At 42.4% G+C, this 12131-nt stretch overlaps 1 protein-coding gene across 2 annotated transcripts in view; it reads left to right on the forward strand.

Annotated features, from left to right (window-relative positions):
• arsb (arylsulfatase B) overlaps window positions 1-12131 on the forward strand; it is a 79654-nt gene that overhangs the window by 13100 nt on the left and 54423 nt on the right. Inside the window, exons 2-4 of one of the 2 annotated variants that reach the window (XM_043706933.1) lie at window positions 1516-1702; window positions 4274-4464; window positions 9615-9822. In XM_043706933.1, the coding sequence (XP_043562868.1) occupies window positions 1516-1702; window positions 4274-4464; window positions 9615-9822 (586 nt within the window). The remainder of the gene's footprint in view (window positions 1-1515; window positions 1703-4273; window positions 4465-9614; window positions 9823-12131) is intronic. The other variant, XM_043706943.1, reaches the window with a different exon arrangement.

Raw genomic sequence — 12131 nt, forward strand, 5'->3', positions numbered from 1 at the left:
AGTGTGTGTGTCTCTCTCTTGCTGGTCTCTCTCGCTGTGTGTGTGTCTCTCTATGTGTATTTCTCTCTGTGCGTCTCTCTCTCTCTCTCTCTCTGTATGTGTGTGTCTCTGTCGCTCGCTCTCTCTTCCCTCTGAGTTGGTTCTCTGGACCAACTGGACCTTCACCTATCCTTTGGTAGCAGTGATGTGGGATCAAAGATTTTTGGTAGCAACAACTTCCAAAATAGGGGTTCTTTTGTTCAAACTTTTCAAAAGGCCCTGGAAAGTAAATGGATCAAGACTAGACAAATAAACAAAACATACCAGAGGGATATAGTAACAAGAAAAAGGAAGACTTGCAAATAAGATTTTCTCTTGCATAACAAAATTGCTTATAACCAGGTACCAAGATTCCAAGTAACATTTTTTTTCTCTTTGTTGGGCTACTGAATAGTGCATGATGTTCAGCATCATTTGAGATTCCTCGGGTCCTGAAACAGTTTGTGTTCCGATTCTGACGACATCATGGGGGTTGCCATTGACTAGAAACTGGACTGGACTAGCCACACAAATGTTGTGGCTGCAAGAGCAGGTCAGAGGCTGGGAATTCTGCAGTGGGTAACCTGATCTGCTCACTCCCCACTGACTCCCATGCTCAAAAGTCAGTAACGAGATGGAATATTCCCCACTTGTCTAGATGAGTGTTCGATCTAACAACAGGAAAGAAGCTTGACACCAACCAGGACGAAGCCACACACTTGGTGCAACTTCATTGAGCCCACTCAGTATCACACACAGTGGCAGCAGAGTATACCTTCTGCAGCTACTCGCTACAGTCGGAACCTAAAACCAGTGACTGCAGATGACACTGGCCTATTAGTAATGACTAAGATGTGGATGTAAGGACCTCAGTCCTCCATTAACACCCATAGGGAGTTGAGAGAATATGGTGCTGATCCTGTTCCTCCTGGTGATGGATTCTGGGGTCACAGTCTGACTTTTTTTTTCCCAGAAGCAAGTGCATTCTCCCCTGGCCTCCATCTGCTGCCTGTCCACAGAGAAGTGGGGGTTGCAAAGTCAATGTCATGAGCTCCCAGGTCACTATGACTGTTTATTGCTCAGGGTGAACACATTGGGTTGCCAACAAGTTTACTCCCATTCCAGGTTCTGAAGCTTTTCATCATTCTTCCATAGAGGAACAATAAATCTTAATGCATGAAACCACAGCAACTTTACACTTATGCAAAACTCTTCACTTAATAAATGCTGCAAAGCTTCCACATACAGATATGAGGGCGATCAGCCAGGAGCTTGATTGAAAGTTTTATTTTAAGACATCATTAAAATATTGTCGAGTCCTCTAGCCTAATTTTCTTTGCATTGTAAAGAGGACAATTGGCTGCATCTGCTGGGCTCTAATGTGTCTGAGCAATTTCGAAGCATTCTTTTTATCATACAGTGGTGTCATGTGTTGCATAGCAACCGTGCTTTCACACTCGGCCAGCTGCAGATTAACGTTTCATGGTTTCTCTCCAGATTCACACAGGTCTACAACATGAAATTATCTGGCCCTGTCAACCATACTGCCTCCCATTGGATGAAAAGCTACTGCCTGAGCTACTCCGGGAGGTTGGCTACAGGACTCACATGATAGGCAAGTGGCACTTGGGCATGTACAAGAAGGAGTGCTACCCAACGCAGAGAGGATTTGATTCTTTTTTTGGTAATTACTGTTGATTCTTTCGGAGCATCACCTGGTTTTAGTGGTCAGTACGTTCTTCCTGCCTGAGTGAGGTTAGTGCCCCTACGGAGCCCGCTTGGTGGGCAGTTTCACCACGAGTGGTGCATTTAGATGTCCCCTCTCCCACCACCTCCCAACAAGTATTGTTTCCACGTGATGATTGTCAGCTGTGCTTGTTTGATTTTTTTTGCAGGATACTGCTGAGATTCTAAATTCTAAAAATGACATGGTTTCAACGGTGCCCAGCCATGACCCATTGTCACCTGGTTACAGTGTGCCACTGTCCCACCATGAGCTTCACGCTAGCTTTTTGCTGACAACTTTGATTTTTTTTGTTTGCATGTCTCTTTCCCCTACATGTTTCCTTATACGCCGTTCACAAAACCCAAGGCTTTTGCTGGGGGTCTCGTTCTGTTAGCGTCTGCCACCCTCTACTATCTCGCATTGATTACTTCTAATGTGAGGCCTCAGTAACTGTGTGAGCAGGCTGCTGAATTATAGTAGCAATGCAGCACAGCTCAATTCTGCTCTCTCTGGTCATCCACACCTGTGCCCTCACCAGTAAGAGTGTTACATATGTCTATATGAATAAGCAATTTGACTGTGGTCTCAACTCGACTTTCCTGCTGACCCCGATACCTTCTGGACTTCCTTGTTAGTCAAGAATCCAACTACCTCTGCCTTAAAAATGTTCAGTGCCCCTCCACCATTGCTGTTTGAGGAGAATTCTTCAGACTCATGGCTCGCTGGAGAAAAAGAAATGTTCTCCTCAACTTCATCTTAATGGGAGTCTCGTTTTATTTGTAAATTGTATACTCTCACCCTGGTCTCTCCCACAAGGGAAGCAACCAGCCTGCAAAGTCTCCTCAGGACCTTTTATATGTTTCAACATGATCATTTATGAATCTTCAAAACGCCGATGGATGCAAGGCCCAAACTTGCCTCTGCGGATAACTCCCTCATCCCAGGAATCTGTCAAGTGAATCTCCTCTGAACCGCTGCTAGGCACTTACATCCTTTCCTAAATAAGGAGATGAAGCCTATACACGGTAGTCCAGATGTGGTTTCACCACTACTCTATGTAATTCCTTTTCACTTTGCAATTAACAATGTTCCATGTTGCAGGAGTGATGCTGAATTGAGCACATCACCTTGAACAACCTTTCTCTTCCTGTTACGAAGAAGGGTCTCTGGATGTGAAACATTAACTCTGTTTTGTCACTTGTCAAACCCGCTGAGTTTCTCCTTGTCGTATCTTTCCTCTTTCTTATGTCCTCCCAGCCTCCACCTCTTCCTGCATCTGTTTAGGGGACACTCAGATCTCCTCTGGCTAATTCATAGACCGTACAGTAGAGAAGAGACCCTTTGGCCCATCAAGTTCTGCACTGGCATAGCTACTATTAATCTATACCAGCCTCATTTTATAACACTAGGCCCAAATTCAGGACAGTGCAGCGATTACCCCTAATTAGTGTGACTCACTTGGGTGCCCATTTTGCCATTGAAAATGCTACCAATTAGAGGCAGACTTTCCCCTTCCATTGACTCATAGAGGTATACAGCACAAAAACAGACCCTTCAGTCCAACTCGTCCATGCTGACCAGATATGCTAACCTAATCTAATTCCATTTGCCTGCACTTGGCACATATCCCTCTAAACCCTTTCTATTCATATACCCATCCAGATGCCTTTTAAATGTTGTAATTGTACTAGCCTCCAGCACTTCCTCTGGCAGCTCATTCCATACACATACCACCCACTGCGTGAAAAAGTTGCCCCTAAAGTCCCTTTTTATATCTTTCCCCTCTCACCCTAAACCTACGCCCTCTAGTTCTGGACTCCCCCACCCCAGGGGACAAAAACCTTGTCTGTTCACCATATCCATGCCCCACATGATTTTATAAACGTCTACAAGGTTACCCCTCAGCCTGAGACCCTCCAGACAGAATAGCCCCAGCCTATTCAGCCTATCCCTAAATCTCAAACCCTTCAACCCTGGCAACGTCCTTGTAAATCTTTTCTGAACCCTTTCAGGTTTCACAACATCCTTCCTATAGGAGGAAACCAGAATTGCACAATATTCTAAAGGTGGCTTAACCAATGTCTTGTACAGCTGTAATATAGAACATAGAAAAGTACAGCACAGAACAGGCCCTTTGGCCCACAATGCATGCTGAGGATTATTTCTAATCTAAAATAAAATAACCTAACCTACACATCCCTCAATTCACTGCTGTCCATGTGCATGTCCAGCAGTTGCTTAAATGTCCCTAATGACTCTGCTTCCACCATGATAGCTGGCAATGCATTCCATGCATTCACAACTCTGCATAAAGAACGTACCTCTGACATCTCCTCTATACCTTCCTCATAATATGACCTCCCAACTCTTTGTACAAAGCAGAGCTGTCAATAATTTTATCAATATATTCATGTGAGATTTGTTAAATATAATTAATCTTTCAAAAGTTGATTCACTTTACAGATAAATACCAGTCCCCTCAATTTTCCATATTGTGTTGTTTTAATGCCTGTTTATTTTGCATTTTAGGTTACTTGTTGGGCAGTGAGGATTATTACACCCACAAGCGCTGTTATTTCATTGAGAAGCTAAATGTCACTCGCTGTGCACTGGATTTGCGTAATGGGGAAGAACCTGCTGCTGAATATACAAACATATATTCAACCCATTTATTTACAAGGAAAGCTATTGATCTTCTATCTAAACATGACCCTGCAAAGGTTTGTACAAACTGTTTAGAAAAATACAATAAAGCCTGTGCTGTTACTGCCTTGTTCTGGTGGCCAGAAATAGGGCTGAGAGCAAAGTTTCAAGAATTGAATGCATCAGCTGAGAATTGTCCATTGTCATATATTAATATCATCAAGTTGCAGTTACAAAGCAAGTCAGGAAAGTGACATGGTGTACTAAATAAGAGAGCTGATCAAAGTTTTAAAAAAATGACCTGCCCGTGTAGGAAGGCAGCCATGAAGGAATATGTCAGAAGGAAGCTGTGAAGCAAAAATGTACAAGAAAAGGTTTGAAATTTAAAGAATAATGTTTGGTCTGACATCTGAAATGAAACAGTCTTGATCTGAAATGACTAATCCTAATTAGCTGAACATTATACCGGAGTCAGTAATGGGAGGTCAGGGTGACTGTATGGAACAAGATAACAAAGGAGTTCAAAGGGGAGCCACACAGTCGAGCCCAGCTAGGGTTAAAGATTCTTCTTTGTTTTTGGTTTGTGTTTGTTGGCAGTAAACCTTATGTAAATAGTAAAACATGGTTTTGTATTATGTACTTGAAGATAGGGTCCCTACACCACAGTGTAAATTTTGAGAGTGAACACACCTTTGTTCAGCTGTCTCACACCATGTTAATGTTTCGAGTGAACCAGCCGTGTATAAGCAGGACATTCCATCAGGATGGTTGGTCACCTGGGAAGGCGGTAATGGGGCACACCAGACAACATGGTGTGGGTTGGGTGTGCAGGAAGGTAAAACTGTGAAGGGGCTTCCAGTGGCTCAAGACACACCCATTCACTGTATCCATTCACTTACCAGCAAGGGTTAAATGTTGGCTGCATACCTCTCCCACTGCCAGTTATATTGGGACAGCCGTGGGACAAGGCCCTTGATTGAGAATCAATTGCTCCTTGAGTCCCCGTTGGACCAGAATGAATAAATGAATGATTTGATTATCATGTGTCTTTTCCAGTGAGAAAAACCATAAAGTACAGTGAAAAGGTTTTCCACTGTCGCCATGATCGGGTGCCATTTTGAATAGCTTAAGAATAAGAAAACAGATAGAAAGACATAGCTTAAAGAGAGTCCATCAATCCTGAGCCAGCTCATCATCAAAGATGCCTGCGCCACCATCCTCCTCCACAGGCATGCAAGTGGGTGGCTGAATAAAATGGTGGTAGGGTCTGGGGGTTAGGTGGCATGGTGCCAAAGGCACAGTGCCCTAACTTATGGACCTAACCATGGAACCCATAGACTCAGCTCATGAACTCTCAAAGCCCTGAAAGGTATACTTTGGAGAGAGAGCTGGTGGGGGTGGAGGAGAGGGGTAATATCGGGACAGGAGCTGCACTTCTAATGCACATGCATTGTTCATATGCAGGGCACCTGTTGCCTGGAGGGCTATGAGTGAAATATGGCAGAGCTAGGAAGTTTTAATCTAGTTCACTGAGATTAAAGGACCTCCAACTCACCAGAAAATAAAAATTTGAAACTTCAGATGCTTAATTTGTTTAAATATAAAATATAAAATATTGAGTTTGTCGGTTGTTCTGCTGTCTTCCTGTTCTCAAAAAAAAGTTTTGTTGCTTTATATATTTAAGACATGAAAAGAAATAGGAAATTCAGACTAGGCAACAAACTCAGTTTGCTACAGTTCAGTCTGTAATGGAATGAACATTTCTCGGTTATCTGACTTGATTTACTGCTTTATCTGTTGGAGTTTAACAGTTCAAGTTAGTAAGTTTTCTTGATCACCTTTCCTTTACTCGTTTCTGAAATGGTAGAATTATTAGTCTGTCTGTGATATTCCTTCAAGTAACATTGTCACCTGTCTGGTTTTCAACTGGAAAGTCTAGTCACTGAGCTAACTAAACATTCTGTAAACAAGCACTGATCGGCCTTTTTGAACTAAGGAAGTCATTTTATATATTTTTTCACTTCTGTCTTGTACGCTGTGATAATCTAAGTTGTAAATGCAGCCCATTTTAAAATTGCACAGAGAGCTAGTGTAGGAGTTTACATATACTAACCTTTGATGGCAGGTCGAGAACACACGAAATAGGAGCAGGAGTAGACTATATGGTCTGTTGAACCTGGTTCAGTATTCAGTCCAATCATGGCTAATCTTGAACTTTAACTCCACTTTCTTGTCCAATTTTGCATGTTCCTTGATTTCCTAAGAGACCAAAAATCTGTCTGTCTCAGCCTTAGAAGACTTGAATGATGGAGCATCTACAGCCCTTTACAGCAGAGAGTTCCAAAGATTCTCAATCTCTTCAATGAAGAAATTTCTCTTCATCTCAGTCCAAAATAATCTGCTCCTTATCCTGACACTACACCCTGCTATTTTAAATTCCTGGATAAGTGGAGCCAATCTCCCAGCCTCGACCCTGTCAACCTGCTTCAGAATCTTATACATTTCAAAGAAATCACATCTCATTCTTGTAAACTGCAGAGAATATGGATCCAGTTTACTGGGCCACACATCATGGAATAGTTCCTCACCCCAGGGACTCATTTGGTGAACTTAGTTAATTTAACAAGAAGTTGACAAAGCTGTTTAACAAAGAAGACGTGAGATCATAGCTCTGTACACGGAGGACTGGAATATAAAAGCAAATAAATTGCACTAAACATTTCTAAGTTGCTAAAAATAAATTTGTGGATGCTGAAGATCTGAAACAAAAATAGAAATTGCTGGAGAAACTCAACAGGTCTGACAGCATCAGTGCAGAGAAAGCAGAGTTAACATTTCAAGTCTGGTGTTCCTTCTTCAGTTATGATTAATTCAAAATGATGGGGGCCAGTTAACTCAGTTGGCTGGACGGGTGGCTTACCATGCAGAGTGGTGTGGGTTCAGTTCCAGTAAATGCTGAGGTTATCATGAAGACGTCACCTTCTCAACCTCCCCACTCGAGTTAAACAACCACCACTCGTCTCTGTCTAATAAAAGAGCAGCATGTGTTCTACTAGGACTATGGTGATTTGACCTTTACATGACACTAAACCCTACAAAGTGGTTATCTCTTAACCATGCTCTGAAATGGTCAAACAGCGAGGATTTAGCCACTTCCAATGGAAGAATTATGAGGAAAGAGTTGTTCTAAATCATGAAAGGTTTTATTAAGAAGAAAAAAAGGACTGCATTTCAAGGCAGAATGGTTTGAAAACAGATTGTTCTCTTTCATCAGAAATTCACAAAACTATGGAGGGTTTTGATAAACTCAAAGGAGAAACTGTTTCCATTGGCGGGAGCATCACTGACCGAGCACAGTGATTTAAGAGAATCAGCTGAAAAAAACCCGAAGGATGATGAGAATTTCTTGCATTGCTGGTCTGGAATGTACACACAAAGAGCTTTGGAAGCAGATTCAGTTGTAACTTTCAAAAATGAATTGGGTAAACATCAGAACGTGAACAAAATTGTTGCCAGTGGAGCAGGAGGAGATGAGCACATTAATTATACTGACTGTGGAAGACTCAACAAACTCCAAAACTTCCATTAGTAACCTGCCTTTCTGGTTTTAGTCTCGTGCTAGCATTTTTGTTTTTATTCACTCGTGGGATGTGGGTGTCACTGGTTGCCCAGCATTTATTGCCTGTTTCTAGTTGCCCTTCAGGAGGTGGTGGTTGAATCGCTGCACTCCCTTTACCATAGGTAGACACAAAACGTTATCAGAGGAGGAATTCTAGGATTTTGATCCAGCAACAGTGAAGGAATGACAGTATGTTTCCAATTCACACCTCCTATCTTGTGCCTTCTGGACAGGCTTTGGAGAAGATGTGTTAATCGCTGCAGTATTCCTAAACACCAAGCTGCTTCTCTAGTCATACAGTTACATGGCAACTTTGGATCCGTTTTTAGTCAACCCCCATGATGTTATTGGTGGATTCGGTGATGGTAGCTCATTGAATGTAAAGGGGCATTGGTGAGATTGTCTGGTATTGGAGATGGTCATTGCCTGCCATCTGTGTGGCATGAATGTTACTTGCCACTTGGCTTAGATATTGTCAAGATCTTCTTGCATTTGGACATGGATTGCTTCAATGTCTGAAGAGTCACAAAGGTACTGAACATGGTGTAATCATCACTGAACATCCCCACATCTGACCTTATGATGGAGGGAAGGGCATTGGTGAAGGTTGTTGGGCCTAGGACACTACCCTGAAGAACTCCTGCGGAGGTGTCCTGGAGCTGAGATGACTGTGATGTCCTAACAACTTTAACCATTTTCCTTTGTGCCAGGTATGACTTCAACTGGCAGAGTTGGCCTCTGATTCCCATTAGTTGAACTAAATTAAAATGTCCACTTGCTGGTCAAAACTAGGTTTGAGGAAGCTATTGAACATAGTTTATTCAGATCATCTGCTGCACTTGAGAAACTTTCTACCATACAATTTTAACTGAGTTTTGATACTCGCGTCCGAAGTACCAGTGAATTTTAGAAAGTAGTAACTTAGATTTTTTCAAATGGGAATTTAAGGTCAATGCAAATAATGCAAAGCAGCAATCTTGTAAATTTTAAGTAACAATAAATAGGTTGGAATTCAGTAATGCAATAGGTTCAGATTCTAGGTTAGAATCAAGTGCAGATTTTGATTTATGATCTTATGCATTAATAAGATATGGACAGCACGGCTTAGCCAGAACCTACAGCTCACTGCTATTTGTCAGAGAACAATTAAGAGTCAGCCACATTACTGTAGGTCTGGAAATACAGAGGAAAATTCATTATCCAGCATTTGATTATCCGAATATCAGATTATCCAGCAAGATCGCAAGGTCCCGATGCTTGGCTAAACTATGTTATCAGGCATTCAATTAACCAAACAAAATGCTCCCCGCCCATATCCTATGGATGATCAAGGTTCCTCTGTACATGTAGGCCAGCTCAGGTAAGGACAACTGATTTCCTTCCCTAAAGGACATCCTTCAATTATAGATTTTACAACAACAAGGTCACCATTTTAGATTGTATTGAATTTCAATTGAACCACCTGTCGCTGGAATTCGAATGTGTCTCTGGAACATTACTGAGAGGTTCTATGTGACAAGTCCAGTGATTGTGCCAATATAACACCGCGTCTCAGTAATTGCCCTTCACAGCCCAAGTAATCTTTTCACACCATGTGCTCTGTTGCAGCCTCTATTTCTGTACTTGCCCTTCCAGTCTGTGCATGAACCACTCCAAGTGCCTGAGGAGTACATGAAGCCATACAGTTTTATCCATGATAAGGCTCGGCGCCAGTATGCGGGAATGGTGTCTGTAATGGATGAAGCTGTGGGGAACATCACTCATGCTCTGCACAAGTTTGGATTCTGGAACAATACTGTCTTCATCTTTTCCACTGGTAAGCCCTTTGCTGCCAGGTTATTACTCCATGTAGTGTCTGTGACTCAAGCTGCCATATTTGTGCCACTCCAATTTACATTCCCAATTTAAAGCTTTGCAATTGTGGCGTGAATGGGCAAACACGTTGGCTTAAAATAACTAGTATCTGAGTTAAAATTGAAAATATTAGAATGAGAAGTTTTCGCAGATCTATGATATCTATGTTTCTGTAATTGAATGGTTTCTTCCGTGGAAGAAGGCAGCTGTATCTTCCATGGTGCAGATTATCTATTGTGCTAGCTTTTGTGGGATGGCGGTGTTGTTGGCAACAGAATTTGTTACCTGTCCCTATTTGCCCCAGAATTGATTGGCTTGCTAAGGCCATTTGAGAGGACAGTTAAGAATCACCCACATTACTATGGGTCTACAATGGCCAGCCCAACCAAGGACAGCAGAATTCCTTCCCTGAAGGGCATTACTTGAAAATTGTGAATTCAGTAAACACACCAAACTAAAATGTCATGGGAGTCCAGGTACATATCTGTAAAATATGTTGAACTGTGAGCTTCAACTCAATCAAGAATTCTCTTTTTTTGTTAGACTACATTTACTGGTACCAATGTACATTTGCTATCCACCACTTTAAATTCACAAATGAGCATCTGAGCTAGGGGAGGCTGCTTAAAATTAGGGATCACCGTTTTAGGTAGAGATGGCAATCACCTTTTCACTGAGGGTTGTGCAACGTTGAAACTCTGTTGAAGGCCGTGGAGGTGGGGGTCATTAAATATTTTTAAGGTGGTGGTGAATAGATCCTTGTTAGAGAGGAGATTGAGGGTTTTCTAGGGTGGATGGGAATGTAGAATTTGAAACACAAGGATCAGCTGTGATTTTATTGAAATGGTGGAACAGTTTTCAGAGACCAAAAGGCCTACCTGTGCTCTCATCTCACAAGTCTGTATGTGTTTAGGTGCTCTAGAAATGCAAGTTTCTTTCATTCTTTAAGTATTTTGCCATGGTTTTTGTGAAATTATTGTCAAAGCATTTTTTGTAGTTTTAAACCAACTTGTACTTCAGAGTTGTTCTACTGACTGAGTTCCCATTGTATACTTTATTTTTGATGATACTAAGCCAGTTATCTCTGATACTAGAGTACATTGGCCCTGGTTTGATTGTTTTATTACTTTCTTGAGATTATGTGGAGGGCAGGAAAACAGCAACTATTGTGGTTCTCCTGGTGGCTAAATACATAAAACGATTTACAATGGACTCCCAAAATACACCCAAGGGATTCTTTTACCAGGACATTTTTTCAATCTTCCTGCTTTAGGAATTCTGAACCTTTTAATCTTGTGTTTATATAGTCTGTGTTCCCATGTTGGCAGATGTCCTAGACAAAGCAGCGTTTTCATTGGATGAACACATTGTTATTTTAGAGACCAGGAGCTGTCTGCCATTCCGTCTGTGCATTCTTCCTGTAGACTTGGCTGTTATGCTTCAGAAACTATTGTTCACATGTCCTTTCTTAGACCCTTTCCCATCTGCATCCTGATATGAAACTTGTTGTATTTGCTTAATTTCTGTTTGTATTTTTTTCACTAGACATCTAAGTGCCCCACTCTTTACTACCATTCTTCCCACCCCATCTTCTGATCCTGAGTTCAAGGTAAACAACCTGCAAACATTTCACAGGAATCTCCCCAGCACAGAGGTTGAAAATATACCAAAATGCTTCTTACACTCCAAACGAATGTGACCTAACAAATGGGAGCAGGCATAAACTATATGGCCCACCCAGCCTGTCCTACCTTTCAATCATCACTGCTAGGACACTGGACATTCTCAGTTTCCTCCCTCCCCTTCCTCGACCTTTCTATTTCTATCTCAGGCGACCGAATCAACACGGACATCTAATACAAACCGACCGACTCCCACAGCTACCTGGACTACACCTCCTCCCACCCTGTCCCCTGTAAAAACGCCATCCCATTCTCCCAATTCCTTCGTCTCCGCCGCATCTGCTCCCAGGAGGACCAGTTCCAAAAACGTACAACCCAGATGGCCTCCTTCTTCAAGGACCGCAATTTCCCCCCCGACGTGGTCGATGATGCCCTCCACCGCATCTCTTCCACTTCCCGCTCCTCCGTCCTTGAGCCCCACCCCTCCAACCGCCACCAGGACAGAACCCCACTGGTCCTCACCTACCACCCCACCAATCTCCATGTACAGCGCATCATCCGCCGTCATTTCCGCCACCTCCAAACAGACCCCAGCACCAAGGATATATTTCCCTCCCCTCCCCTATCAGCTTTCCGTAGAGACCACTCC

Source organism: Chiloscyllium plagiosum, chromosome 2 (assembly GCF_004010195.1).
Source record: "Chiloscyllium plagiosum isolate BGI_BamShark_2017 chromosome 2, ASM401019v2, whole genome shotgun sequence".
In the NCBI taxonomy this organism is placed as follows: Eukaryota; Metazoa; Chordata; class Chondrichthyes; order Orectolobiformes; family Hemiscylliidae; genus Chiloscyllium; species Chiloscyllium plagiosum.